At 70.3% G+C, this 14162-nt stretch overlaps 2 protein-coding genes across 2 annotated transcripts in view; one reads left to right on the forward strand and one right to left on the reverse strand.

Moving 5' to 3' along the window:
• Window positions 1-531: 531 nt before the first annotated feature.
• Window positions 532-5934, reverse strand: KMT5C (lysine methyltransferase 5C). Its single transcript, XM_065421029.1, has 8 exons — window positions 5825-5934; window positions 5380-5545; window positions 5143-5252; window positions 4676-4839; window positions 3607-3626; window positions 2088-2224; window positions 1638-1825; window positions 532-1502 (listed from the first exon to the last, which is right to left on the reverse strand). The coding sequence occupies exons 1-8, from the start codon at window positions 5932-5934 to the stop codon at window positions 532-534; spliced, it is 1866 nt and encodes a 621-aa protein (XP_065277101.1).
• Window positions 5935-10204: 4270 nt separating this feature from the next.
• TMEM150B (transmembrane protein 150B) overlaps window positions 10205-14162 on the forward strand; it is a 5083-nt gene continuing 1125 nt past the window's right edge. Inside the window, exons 1-6 of the mRNA XM_065420885.1 lie at window positions 10205-10269; window positions 10572-10631; window positions 10842-10909; window positions 11658-11785; window positions 12334-12511; window positions 14062-14156. Of these exons, the coding sequence (XP_065276957.1) occupies window positions 10205-10269; window positions 10572-10631; window positions 10842-10909; window positions 11658-11785; window positions 12334-12511; window positions 14062-14156 (594 nt within the window). The remainder of the gene's footprint in view (window positions 10270-10571; window positions 10632-10841; window positions 10910-11657; window positions 11786-12333; window positions 12512-14061; window positions 14157-14162) is intronic.

Raw genomic sequence — 14162 nt, forward strand, 5'->3', positions numbered from 1 at the left:
GCAGGACGGGGGCAGACCTGTGCCCCACGGCCTGGGGAGCAGGTGGGGGGGGCAGTGCCCCCCATCCTGATGCCCAGCCCCCTGCTTTCCAACCACTTCCCACTCTGGGGTCGGATCAGGGCCTGTCCCCCTGAGCCAGCCAGTCCCCACTCTGGGGCCGGATCCAGGCCAGCGCCCCCTAGAGGGGAAAGACCCCCTGCCCCATTCCCTGAGGGAGCCAGTCCCACCGCTGGAGCCAGACCCGGGCCAGTGCCCCCTAGAGGGGAAAGGCCCCACATCCCAGCAGCCTGTTTGCATCCATGCCCCTTATCAGGCCTGGGGCCTCCTGTCAAGCTGACTATAAATAACCCCAAAGGGTCCGGGTTAAACCAGTCGCCAGCAGACCCCCGGGCCCCCTGGCGTGGGAGGAGCTCCGGAAAAGCTCTGTCCAATGGGGTAGGTGGGCAGCGGCTCAGTGCAATCCCATTGGGCTGGGGGGGGGGGGGGTCAGCCGGGTGAGGAGGGAGCTGGGCCCCTCCTGGCCCCTGAGCCTCAGGCCGACTCCTCGCTGGAGGCCACGTCGAGGTCGATAGAGCCGTGGCTCACCACCAGCCGCAGGCGTTTCGGGGGGGCGAAGGGGTGAAAGGTCACCGTCCGTTTGGGCTCCTCCTGCTCCGCCCGGCGCGGCCTCACTGGCTCCAGGCGGACATGGGCGTAGAGGGAGAGCTTGGGGTCGTCACTGCCTGGGGGCGCCTTGCTGGGTGGCCGCCGGCGGCTCAGGGTGGGGGGACGGGGCCTGGTGGGGGGCGTGGCCGTGGCCTGCTGCCGGGCCATACTCCTGGTCCGACAGACCAGCTGGCTGGGGGGCTGAGGAGCAGGGGCCCGGAGCTCCAGAGCTCCACCAGGGGGCCCCGAGTCCCCGGCCCGGAGCTCCAGAGCTCCACCAGGGGGCCCTGAGTCCCCAGCACGGAGCTGTGTGTCCCTAGCGCACAGCTTCAGAGCTCCACTAGGGGGCCCCGTGACCCCAGCCCGGAGCTCCAGAACTCCACCCGAGGGCCTTGCGCACGGCCGAGTCTCCTCCAGGCCCCGTCTGAGGCAGCTCCCGGCGGCTCTGACCCCGTGCAGCTCCCCAGCCAGGGGGGATTCCGCCCCAGAGCCCTGCCCGGCCAGCCCCCTCGGCAGCCTGCCCCCCAGCTCCACGTGGGTTGGGCCGGGCGACGTGGGCCGCGGGGCACCCAGGCCGGCGGTCGTGCAGCAGCTGTCGTCCCACTGCGCCCGGCGGCGTCTGCGCAGGGAGCGACGGAGGACGACGGTGCCGGCTGGCGCAGGGCCCGGCTGCCCGGCCCTGGGGCGCCACCACGGCAGGGTGACCCAGAGCGGCTTCCGCAGCCGACAGCCGGCTCCCCCCGCAGCCCGGCAGGCCACGCAGTCGTGCAGGGAGATCCGCAGGTCCTTCGCCGGGCCGGCGCCCAGAGCCGCGAGAGAGGAGGCCGGCCCACGGCATAGAGCTCGGAGCCGGGAAGCTGCAAGAGGACAGAGAAACGGACATCACTCAAAGGCGCCGGGACGCGGCCCTTCTGGCTGGCATGCGGGTGGTTGGTATCTGGGGCCCTCTTGCCCGGCACTGGGATACAGCCCCCCCAGGCCGGGGCTCCTACCGCGGCCACGCTCCCTCCTGCGCCGGGCCCTGCGCCGCCGCCTCATGCTCTGTTGCTGCGCCTGTTTGGAGACCCGCCCCTTCCAGCGCTGCAGCCGCCCGTCCGTCTCCCGGAGCAGGTATTTCTTCTGGGCTGAGGTAGATTGCAAGGGGTCCTTCTTCCGCAGCCGGAAGGCACCTTCCCCCTTCCTGAGGAAACAGAGACCTTGCAGACTGGAACCCAGGAGTCCTGGCTCCCACCAGGCCCCACTCCGCTTTCAGAGCCAGGGAGAGAACCCAGGAGTCCTGGCTCCCAGCCCCCTGCTCTAACCACTAGACCCCACTCCCCTCCCAGAGCTGGGACAGAACCCAGGAGTCCTGGCTCCCATCCCCCACCGCTCTCCCCACTAGATCCCACTCCCCTCCCAGAGCTGGGACAGAACCCAGGAGTCCTGGCTCCCAGCCCCCCCACCTCTCACAGGTGCGGCATTCGCACAGCTCGTTGTTCTCCCCGAAGAAGCCGTCGCCATAGAAGCAGGTGATCTCGTCCTCCGGCTCGATGTCCCTGAGCACCTTGACGCAGGCCGTGTTCCCCTCCGTCGGGACGAACTGGGGGGACAGGGGGCGTCAGCCGGGGTCCTGCTGGGAGACGGGGCGCAGACACGCCCACAGGACTGGGGGGGGGGTGTCCTTCCCTGGCCATGAGGAGTGCACAGCGCTTGTCAGCGCCACCCCCAACCCCCCACAGCATCGCTGATCTCCCCCCGATGCCCCCCAGCGGCTCCTAGCAGGGGTCTCAAAGTCCTTGGCTAATCTACCCTAAGCCCCAATTTACAGATGGGCGGGCACTTCCCCTTGCACCTCCCTTCCCCGGGGTCTCACATTCAGTGGGGGGAGAGCCCAGGAGTCCTGGCTCCCAGCGCCTCCTGCTCTGATCCACTAGACCCCACTCCCCCCCCAGAGCCGGGGAGAGAACCCAGGAGTCCTGGCTCCCAGTCCCCCCATGCGCTAACCCGTGATTTTCTGCAGCCCGCGAGCCCCTCGCAGCCCCCCCGGCCCTCCCCCAGGGTTTACCAGAGCGACTCCGGACGGACGTGTACCGGGAGCAGGGCAGGCTCCCTGCCTGCCTGCCCTGCGCCGCTCCGGGAAGAGGCTGGAACGTGGGGAAGGGGGGGCGGAGGGGCTGTGTGTGGCTGTTGCTTCAGGCAGCGCCCCCAGCAGCTCCCATTGGCTGGGAACGGGGAACCGCGGCCAATGGGAGCTGCTGGGGCCGGTGCCTCAAGCAACAGAAACACACAGCCCCTCCGCCCCCCTTCCCCATGTTCCAGCCTCTTCCCGGAGCGTCGCAGGGCAGGGCAGGCAGGCAGGGAGCCTGCCCTGCTCCCGGTACGCGCCGGGCCAGATCCTGCCCCCCGAACCCCTCCTGCAGCCGAACCCCCTGCCCTGAGCCCCCTGCCGCACCCTGCACCCCGACCCCCTGCCTCACCCTGCACCCCTCCTGCACCCCGACCCCCTGCCTCACCCTGCACCCCTCCTGCATCCCAACCCACTGCCCTGAGCCCCATACCGCAACCCTCCTGCAACCCGACCCCCTGCCGTACCCTGCACCACGACCCCCTACTTCACCACGCACCCCTCCTGCATCCCAACCCACTGCCCTGAGCCCCCACGACACCCCACACCCCTCCTGCTCCCCCTGGGGGCAGGGAGGGGGCAGAGCTGGGGTGGGGATTTCGAGGAAGGGGTTGGAACGGGGGCAGGGAAGGGGTGGGAAGAGGCGGGGCAGGGGCGGGGCCTCATGGAAGGGGAGGAGTGGGGGCGGGGCCGAGGGCAGCAGGGGCGGTGGGGAGGTATCAGTAATGCGGCCCTCGGGCCAATGTCCTAGTCCTCATGTGGCCCTCATGGTCATTTGAGTTTGAGACCCCTGCTCTAACCACTATACCTCACTCCCCTCCCGGAGCCAGGACGGACCCCCAGGCAGCCGGCCTTACCTTGCAGTTCGGCCTGCAGTCTGGCGGGTTCCACGGTGGGACAAGAGGAGACACAAGAGAGAGAAGCCAGAGAAGAGGGTCAGACGCCTGCGACTCCCCCACGCTCAGAGCAGATCCCCACAGAGCCCCCAACACCCCGGGGTGAGATAACCACAGGCTGCCGCTACAGACAGCGGCTGAAGCCAGAAGGGGTGGTACACGTCCTGCCCCTCTAGGGGGCGCCGCCTCCCACCCGGCCTCAGGGCAGAGACTGGGACATGGGGCCTTTCCCCTCTAGGGGGCGCCGGCTCCCACCTGGCCCTAGGGCAGGGACTGGCTGGCTCAGGGAATGGGGCGGGGGGCCTTTCCCCTCTAGGGGACACGGGCTCCCACCCAGCCCTGGCCAGCACCTAGAAGGTGGAGAACAGACTCACCCTGCCAGTGTCAGAGCAGGTGCTCTGTGACCCTCACAGCACCGAGACCAAGGGGGGGGTGGGGGAGGGGCAGGGAGACAGACCCCACCTCTGCCCCCCAGAAGGGGGCCTGCTGCGCAGGTGGAGGGAGGCTAGTGTCTGTGCAGATCTCAACGAGAACACAGGGCTGCGGGTCGGGAGCAGGGGCCCGGTTGGGCCGGGGGAGGAGCCCAGGGCTGGGCTGGCTGGGAGCAGGGGGCCCGGTTGGGCCGGGGGAGGAACCCAGGGCTGGGCTGGCCTGGCCGGGAGCGGGGGGCCCGGTTGGGCCACGGGAGGAGCCCAGGGCTGGCCAGGTTGGGAGCGGGGGGGCCCGGCCAGGCCGGGGGAGGAGCCCAGGGCTGGGCCGGCTGGGTTGGGAGCGGGGGGCCCGGCCGGGCCAGGGGAGGAGCCCAGGGCTGGGCTGGCTGGGAGCAGGGGGCCCGGGTGGGCCACGGGAGGAGCCCAGGGCTGGCCAGGTTGGGAGCAGGGGGGCCCGGCCGGGCCGGGGGAGGAGCCCAGGGCTGGGCCGGCTGGGTTGGGAGCGGGGGGCCCGGCCGGGCTGGGGGAGGAGCCCAGGGCTGGGCCGGCTGGGTTGGGAGCGGGGGGCCCGGCCGGGCTGGGGGAGGAGCCCCCCGCACCGTGGTTGATGAAGGCGGCGGGGCCCAGCCAGAGCTGGGCGCATTGCTTGCGCGTGGAATACATGATGCTGAAGTCGTTCTCCCCGGCCCGCAGCAGGCTCTCGTCCGGCTCCGTCAGCTCCGCGATGCAGCCCACCAGCAGCTCCAGCTTGTCGTTCTTCCCCCTGGTGGGCATTGGGGGACGAGTCAGGGGGGCCTGCCCAGCCTTCCGCACGGCCCCCACGCCGGGCGCTACGGGGTCGGGCGCCAGGGCTGCTCAGACGGGGACCCCTCTGGGGTGGGGCGCGGGGACTGGTTACTCGGGGACCCCTTGCTAGGACGCAACCCATCTGGGGTGAGGCGTGGGGGCTGGGTATACGGGGACACCTCGCCCGGCGCTGGGCTGCGGCCGTTCTGGGGTGGGTGTGGGGGCTGGTTATTCGGGGACCCCTCGACAATGGGAGTGGGGTGAGTTGAGGACCCCGTACCAGGATTTTGTGGACACCACCTGGGCGCCGTTGGTCTCCAGGGAGTAGCGGCTGCACGGCTGGATCGCGAAGCCGCTCTCTGGGAGGAAGATGCGGAGGTAGCGGAGTATCTGGGGAGAGAGGATTCGAGAGGAACCATGAACCAGGGTGAGAACCCAGGAGTCCTGGCTCCCAGCTCCCCCGCCCTGCTCTAACCACTGGCCCCCACCCCGAGCCAGGACAGGACCCAGGACTCACGTGGGTTTTGAGCGCCGTCTCCTGCTGGCGGCTGCGGCTCTTGAAGTAGGGGCCGGCCCATTCGCCCAGCAGGAGGGCGCGGTAGGCGGCGTCCAGGTCCCGGCGCCGGCGAAACGCCTCCACCGCCTCCCGCAGGTGGTGCTGCCTCCGGATGGCAGGGAGCGGACTGGGGGGAGGGAGAGAACTGGGGTGCTACAGAGTCCTGACCATGTCCCCCCCACCCCACTGCCCCTCACTCCCGACCCGCAGCCCCTGCTAGCCCAGCCCTGGGCTCCCCCCAGCTCTGCCGGTGCCCCTCACTCCCGACCCGCAGCCCCTACTAGCCCAGCCCTGGGCTCCCCCCAGCCCTGCCGGTGCCCCTCACTCCCGACCCGCAGCCCCTGCTAGCCCAGCCCTGGGCCTCTCCCTGGTGCCCCTCACTCCCGCCGCACAGCCCCGCCCTGACCTGACGTTCATCTTGTGGGTCTTAAAGCCCAGGTAGGAGTCGAGCACCAGGCTGGTGGCCAGGTCGTCATTCTCACACAGCTCCTTCGCCGTCACCCGCGTGGAGCCCATGGTCCGGCCAGACGCATGCTGCTGGCCGCTGCGCGAGGGGAGGGGCGTGAGACAGCCAGACAGGCCCAGCCCCGGGGCCCCACCCCTGGGGGATCCTCAGCATCTCGGCCCCACCCAATTCCAGCAGCGTATGGCAGAGGTGGGGCAGGGCCGCGGCCCCTCTGGGGTGGGGCGAGGGGACTGGGTATCCAGGGATCCCTCACCTCCTCTGCTCCCTGCAGCCCAGCGCCCGCCAGCGGAGAGCACCCCCTGTTCCCTCACACCGCCCCGGGGGTCACCGCTCCGGCTCACACAGCCCGGGCCCCCCGCCCCGGGGGTTCCCCTTCAGCAGGTACCAGGGACCAGGAATGGGACAAAAACAACAGCATGCAAGGAAACGCCCCCTCCGGCCTCGTGCAGCGGCTCATTACTGGTTCCCCCAGAGAACCCCCTAGAGCCGGGGAGAGAACCCAGGAGTCCTGGCTCCCATCCCCCCTGCTCTAACCCCTGGACCCCACTCCCCTCCCAGAGCCAGGGAGAGAACCCAGGAGTCCGGGCTCCCATCCCCACCTGCTCTAACCCCCGGACCCCACTCTCCTCCCAGAGCCAGGGAGAGAACCCAGGAGTCCTGGCTCCCAGCCCCCCTGATCTACCCCCTGGACCCCACACCCCCTCTAGAGCGGGGGAGAGAACCCAGGAGTCCGGGATCCCAACCCCCGTCTCAGGTCATCTCCCTGCACTGCGCCCTGGGCCCCCCCTCCCATGACCTGCAGCTGGACACAGACTTTAACAGCGCGACTGGCGGCGGGGGGAGAAACCCGGGGGCAGGGGGGGCGCCATGGCCCGGCCGCCGGGACTCCTGGGTTCCCTCCCGGGCTCTGGGCCCCGCGTTGTTACCGCTCCGTGCCTCAGTTTCCCCGCTGTGGCCCAGGACGGGGAGGGGGGTTCCCGGCCCCACCCGCCCCCGCTGCCCCCACGGGGCGGGGGGCGGGCGGCAGTCGAGGGCAACGGGCAGCGTCGGGTTCCGTGTGTGTCTGTGCAGCGCCGAGCACCGCGCGCGCGGCCCTGCGGGGGGGGGGGGATGGGGGCCCCCAGGACAAGGGGGGCAGGAGGAAGCCGGGGGGGGGGGGGTTGGGGAGGAACCGCCATCGCCCCTCCCCCCGCGGCCGCTCGCGTCTCACCTGCCCCAGCCGCCGCCGCCGCCTCTGGACCTCGCTCGCCCTCCCGCGGGGCCCTCGCGGCCTTCGCCCCGCCCCCCGCGCGGCCCATTGGCCCCCGGCCCGGCCCCGCCGCTTCCCATTGGGCCAGCCCGCGTGTCGGTCGCTGCTCGCCCCGCCCCCCACTGCGCGGCCCCGCGCCTCCACCCTCCGGCTACTGTTGGGCGGTCGGAGGGTTTGTCACCCGCTCGCTCCGCCCCCTCACCCACGCGGCCAACCTTCGGCTCTTCCCATTGGTGAGACTAGGTGTCTGTCAATCGTTCGTCCGGCCCCTTCGCTCCCCATTGGGCTCCTGACAAGCAACCACCACCCGCCCCGCCCCTACACCGCCTTCTATTGGACTACTCGGGTGCCAATCCTGTCCCTCCTGCCTTCTGGGGACCCATTGGTCCCTTCGCCAGCCTCTCCGGGTACTATTGGTTCGTACAGCTATCAATCTAATCTCACTCCTGCCCCCTCACCGAGTTATGACCGCCTCGCTGCCTCTACCAGCGTCCATTGGCCGAAGTTACTGTCGATCATCCTGTTCCCACCCCATACATCCAGTGTCCTCTCTGATTGGTCATACTCCTTCCCATTCTATTGGACAGTCAATCTGGCAATCGGAACGCTTTATCACACCCAGCCGCAAACCCACCCATACTCCTTCGTGATTGGCCCACTGCCTCTGATTATTGGCTCAGACAGCTGCCAATCATCTATTGTTACCCAGGTAGCCCATGTGGGATTCTAGTGGGGCTGGGGGGGGGGAGGTCTCAACAAAACTTTATTGGCAGCCCGCTCAAGTGCACACGAGCCGTGATTTCCCGTAGGCTCTACAATAAATACTTGGTAAACATATTGTCCACCTAAATAAAGATAGACACAGGCAGATGGACAATGAGGCCCGTGGGTCCAAGGCCAACCAACTTTATCGCCAGCCCCTCTCAGGCACGTACAGGCCTTGCGTTGTTGTAGGCCCTACAGTAAACACTGCATGAATATTTCTCAAGCTTTCAATTAAAAGAAAAGGAAACAGGCTCAAAACAAGACCAGCGGGTCGGCATTGCACAAGCCCCTCTCATGCCTTGGTGGGGAGGGATAGCTCAGTGGTTGGAGCATTGGCCTGCTAAACCCAGGGTTGTGAGTTCAATCCTTGAGGGGGGCCACTTAGGGATCTGGGGCAAAATCAGTACTTGGTCCTGCTAGTGAAGGCAGGGGGCTGGACTCGATGACCTTGCAAGGTCCCTTCCAGTTCTAGTAGATAGGATATCTCCATTAATTTATTTATTTATTTTGGTAGGCCCTACGGTAAACATAAACATTCACCAGCGATTAAATCCAAGCGAGGGGATTTCACAGGTGGGAAGGGGAACCAAACTGGGTACCGGGGAGGAAGGCTCCTCAAAGCCACACGCTGAGGCGGGTACGGAACAGTTAAGGGTGGGAAGCAGCTGTTAAGCCGGGCGAGGGGGTCCCTAGATAACTAGCCTCCGTGCTCCACCCCAGAGGCGGTCGCATCTCAGTGTCCCCATATAAACCCATTCCTGGCTCCTGGACGCCCGCAGGCCAGGCAGCGAATGTTACCCCTCTGGACATGGCCAGGCCAAGGTCTCCAGACGTCAGCAGGAACCAGCTGTCGGAAGACTCACACCCCGTGGCCCAGACACCCTGGGGAGCCGACCGGGCTCGGCTGAGATGGACCCTGTTGTCGAGTGACCCCCAGACCTCCCCGAACCGCTGGTGAGGCCCAGATGGGGCTGTCGGGGAGGGCTCTGCTAGGGGGCAGGCTGACTGTGGGGTGGGATATGGGGTCTTTCCCTGCTAGGGGGCACCGCTTCTGATTCACTCCAGACCTGGGAGGGGGAAGCCAAATTCCTGGGGGGTTTCTGGCCAAGAAGTCCTGGCTCCCAGCCCCCCTCCTCTAGACCCCACTTCCCTCCCAGAGCCGGGGAGAGAACCCAGGAGTCCTGTGTCTGTGTTTTTAAGAGCATTCAACAATCTCCTGCCCAGCCCCCAGGCCAATGTGATGGGCACAGAACCTGTGTTGTATCAGGGTGAGCCCCCCCGCCCCGTGGATAGTCCCTCCCAGGTACAACCCTCCACACCTGCACTTTGGCCCCAGCCAGCGCTCAGGGCTGCTCTCTGTCCCAGGGTGGGGCCATGCCAGGTGACAGGGCCCCTGTGCCCCCAGCCAGAGACGTGGGGGTCAGGGCAGAGACGCCGGGCAGCTCAGGAGATGTCTCTGTGACAGAAGCTCGGTGGAGGGGTAGGTATCCATCCGCCCTATCTCATCTGAGGCAACTGAGCCGGGGAGCTGTGGTCAGAAGTGGTAGAAGCAGGAAAGGAACCCAGGCTCCCAGCCCCTGCTGCTCTAACCCCTACACCCCACTCCCCTCCCAGAGCTGGGACAGAACCCAGGCATCCTGGCTCCCAGCCCCCCAGCTCCCCTAACCACTAGACCCCACTGCCTGCACAGAGCTGGGGATAGAACCCAGGCATCCTGGCTCCCAGCCCCCCAGCTCCCCTAACCACTAGACCCCACTGCCTGCACAGAGCTGGGAGAGAACCCAGGCGTCCTGGCTCCCAGCCCCCCTGCTCCCCTAACCACTAGACCCCACTGCCTGCACAGAGCTGGGGATAGAACCCATGCGTCCTGGCTCCCAGCCCCCCAGCTCCCCTAACCACTAGACCCCACTGCCTGCACAGAGGTGGGAGAGAACCCCGGCGTCCTGGCTCCTAGCAGGATCTGCCTCCTCCAGCCCTGATCCTGGCGGGGGAGGGGGCAAGATATTTCTTGCTCCTAATTACACCCCAGCCAGGTGTCTCTGAGCCCCCCAGCACTCCCTCCTCCCCAGGGCAGCAGCATGGGGTAGCCATGATCCTCCTGCATGTGGGGGAGGGACATTAGAGGCGTCCTGTGCCTTTAAATAGTGGGAGGGGGCTGGGGTGGGGGATGTTTTAAAGGGCTCCCCCCAAGCTATAGCCTCTCTTTGGTGGGGGGAGGGAACCCAGCCTTCTGGAGAGGGAAGGAGTGGGGGGGCTCTCCCCCCTTACCAGTGTCTCACCCCCTTTCCCCTGTTTAGGTCTCTGCCATGTGGGGCTGGGCCCTGCTCCCTGTCCTGCTGGCCATCTGGGGCACTGTGGGCTTCTGGGTGGTGTAAGTAACGTATGGGGGGGTAGATGAGTTCCCCATTCTCCCTGGGGCTTCCTGCCTGCCTTGGGTGGGGAATGGGGCACAGGGCCTGTCCCCTCCAGGGGGCACTGGCTCCCATCCAGCCCCAGGGCAGGGACTGGCTGACTTGCGGGGTGGGGAATGGGGCACGGGGCCTGTCCCCTCCAGGGGGTGGGTCAGAGGGAGGGTGCTGAGGAGGGAGTTTGATGGGTGACTCTGAGACCCTGAGCTCCTGCTCCCCTTCCCTTCGGGGCCAGCTCTGTCACACGCCCACCTTTCCCCCGCAGATACGCCATGTCCGTGGCCAACGGGTCTGTGAACATCACAGTCGGGTTCCCGTATATCAGGTAGGTGGGTCAGATGCTGATCTCAGGTCCAGGGGTCAATCTGGAGTCACACCTGTTTGCAGCGGGGGTAGGGCTGGGTTCTGATCTCAGCCCCTGGGGTCAATCCGGAGTCACACCTGTTTGCAGTGGGGGCAGGGCTGGGTTCTGCGAGTGGTGGGGCAGGGCCAGAGCCTGGCTGTATCTGTTGGGGTCTCTCTCCTCTTTCCCCAGCACCTGTGGCTCCGACCCTCCCCAGAGCTGCATCTTCAGTCAAGTGCTGAACGTGGGGGCGTTCCTGGGTAAGTGATGCTGGGACCAGCCACCTCTAGGGGGCGCCGGCTCCCACCCAGCCCCAGGGCAGGGACTGGCTGGCTCAGGGGGTGGGGAATGGGACACGGGGCCTTTCCCCTCTAGGGGGTGCCGGCTCCCACCCGGCCCCAGGGCAGGGACTGGCTGGCTCAGGGGGGCAGGGAATGGGGCACGGGGCCTGTCCTTTCTAGGGGGCGCGGGCTCCCATCCGGCCCCAGGGCAGGGACTGGCTCGCTCAGAGGGGTGGGGAATGGGGCACGGGGCCTTTCCCCTCTAGGGGGCGCTGGCTCCCACCCGGCCCCAGGGCAGGGACTGGCTGGCTCAGGGGGGCAGGGAATGGGGCACGGGGCCTGTCCTTTCTAGGGGGTGCGGGCTCCCATCCGGCCCCAGGGCAGGGACTGGCTGGCTCAGGGGGGCAGGGAAAGGGGCCTGTCCTTTCTAGGGGGCGCGGGCTCCCATCCGGCCCCAGGGCAGGGACTGGCTGGCTCAGGGGGGCAGGGAATGGGGCACGGGGCCTGTCCCCTCTAGGGGGCGCTGGCTCCCATCCGGCCCCAGGGCAGGGAGGTGGCTGGCTCAGGGGGTGGGGAATGGGGACGGGGGCCTGTCCCCACTAGGGGGCGCTGGCTCCCATCCGGCCCCAGGGCAGGGACTGGCTGGCTCAGGGGGTGGGGAATGGGGCACGGGGCCTGTCCCTTCTAGGGGGCGCCGGCCCCTCTGACCTGGGCCTCTCCCCTCCAGTCGTCTGGATCAGCTGCCTGAGGTTCCAGCAGGTTCGGGACTGGGGGTGTCCCTGCGCCCTGAACACGGCCGGCCTCGGCCTGGGGCTGCTCTGTGCCCTGGGAGCCTCTGTCGTGGGCAACTTCCAGGTACGGCACTGGGGGCGGGAGGGAGGCCCAGCAGGGGGTGCTGTGCGGGGGAATCCAGGGGGGCCCAGTGGGGGGGGGCGCTGTGGGGGGGGGCAGCCTGGGGGGGTGCTCTGCGTGGGCCGGGCAGCCCGGGGAGGGACGCTGTGTGTGGGAGAACCTGGGGGGGAGCTGTGCGTGGGGGTGGAGTGTGGGGGGGAGCCCAGTGGGGGGCACCGTGCATGGGGGGAGCCTGGGGGGAGCAGCCTGCGAGGGGCGCGGTGCATGGGGGGACTGCCCAGAGGGAGTGCTGTGCGTGGGGGGGGCCACCCGGGGGGGCGCTCTGTGTGTGGGGGTAGCCTGGGGGGGCACCGTTCATGGGGGGCAGCTCAGGGGGGCTGCTATGCATGGGGGGACTGCCCAGGGGGGTGTTGTGCGGGCGGGGGGGCACCCGGGGGGGGGTGCTGTGGCGGGGGGGCACCTGGGGGGGTGCTGTGCGGGCGGGGGGGCACCCGGGGGGGTGCTGTGGCGGGGGGGGCGCTCTCCCACCTGCTCCCTTCCTGCCCTGGCAGCAAAGTAACCAGCTGGAGACTCACTTGTTTGGGGCGTTTCTGGCCTTCGTCGTGGGCGTCGTTTATTTCTGGGTCCAGGCGGCGCTGACCAATCGGGTGAAGCCGCATCACGGCGGGCGTTGGATCGGACCAACCCGGTTCTGTCTCAGTGCGGGCAGCACGGCCCTGCTTGTGGCCAGTATCCTTGGCGTGGCAGGGGGTGGGCGGGGGCTGCGGGTCGGGAGTGACGGGCACCGGGCGGGCGGGGGCTGCGGGTCGGGAGTGAGGGGCGCCGGCAGGGCCGGGCGCGCGGGGGCTGCGGGTCGGGAGTGAGGGGCGCCGGGGGGGCCGGGCGGGCGGGGGCTGCGGGTCGGGAGTGAGGGGGCGCCGGCGGGGCCGGGCGGGCGGGGGCTGCGGGTCGGGAGTGAGGGGCACCGGGCGGGCGGGGGCTGCGGGTCGGGAGTGAGGGGCGCCGGCGGGGCCGGGCGGGCGGGGGCTGCGGGTCGGGAGTGAGGGGCGCCGGCGGGGCCGGGCGGGCGGGGGCTGCGGGTCGGGAGTGAGGGGCGCCGGCGGGGCCGGGCGGGCGGGGGCTGCGGGTCGGGAGTGAGGGGCGCCGGCGGGCCGGGCGGGCGGGGGCTGCGGGTCGGGAGTGAGGGGCGCCGGCGGGCGGGCGGGGGCTGCGGGGCGGGAGTGAGGGGCGCCGGCGAGCCGGGCGGGCGGGGGCTGCGGGGCGGGAGTGAGGGGCGCCGGCGAGCCGGGCGGGCGGGGGCTGCGGGGCGGGAGTGAGGGGCGCCGGCGGAGCGGGGCGGGCGGGGGCTGCGGGGCGGGAGTGAGGGGCGCCGGCGGAGCGGGTCGGGCGGGGGCTGCGGGTGGGGAGTGAGGGGCGCCGGCGGAGCGGGGCGGGCGGGGGCTGCGGGTCGGGAGTGAGGGGCGCCGGCGGAGCGGGGCGGGCGGGGGCTGCGGGTCGGGAGTGAGGGGCGCCGGCGGAGCGGGGCAGGCGGGGGCTGCGGGTCGGGAGTGAGGGGCGCCGGTGGAGAGCGGGGCGCGCGGGGGCTGCGGGTCGGGAGTGAGGGGCCCCGGCGGAGCGGGACGGGCGGGGGCTGCGGGTCGGGAGTGAGGGGCGCCGGTGGAGCGGGGCGCGCGGGGGCTGCGGGTCGGGAGTGAGGGGCGCCGGGCGGGCGGGGGCTGCGGGTCAGGAGTGAGGGGCGCCGGCGGAGCGGGACGGGCGGGGGCTGCGGGTCGGGAGTGAGGGGCGCCGGCGGAGCGGGGCGGGCGGGGGCTGCGGGTCGGGAGTGAGGGGCGCCGGTGGAGCGGGGCGCGCGGGGGCTGCGGGTCGGGAGTGAGGGGCGCCGGGCGGGCGGGGGCTGCGGGTCAGGAGTGAGGGGCGCCGGCGGAGCGGGACGGGCGGGGGCTGCGGGTCGGGAGTGAGGGGCGCCGGCGGAGCGGGGCGGGCGGGGGCTGCGGGTCGGGAGTGAGGGGCGCCGGCGGAGCGGGGCGGGCGGGGGCTGCGGGTCGGGAGTGAGGGGCGCCGGTGGAGCGGGGCGCGCGGGGGCTGCGGGTCGGGAGTGAGGGGCGCCGGTGGAGCGGGGCGCGCGGGGGCTGCGGGTCGGGAGTGAGGGGCGCCGGCGGAGCGGGGGCGGGCGGGGGCTGCGGGGCGGGAGTGAGGGGCGCCGGCGGAGCCGGGCGGGCGGGGGCTGCGGGTCGGGAGTGAGGGGCACCGCCCAGCCGTTGCCCTTGACTCGGGCTCAGTGTTCGCTCTGCACGGGCTGGGGCTGCGGTCGGAAGCCGCCGCCTGCGAATGGACCTTGGCCCTGACCCTCTTCCTCCTCTTCGGCCTCTTCGCCGTGGAT

This window comes from Emys orbicularis, chromosome 21 (genome assembly GCF_028017835.1).
Source record: "Emys orbicularis isolate rEmyOrb1 chromosome 21, rEmyOrb1.hap1, whole genome shotgun sequence".
Taxonomy (NCBI): domain Eukaryota; kingdom Metazoa; phylum Chordata; order Testudines; family Emydidae; genus Emys; species Emys orbicularis.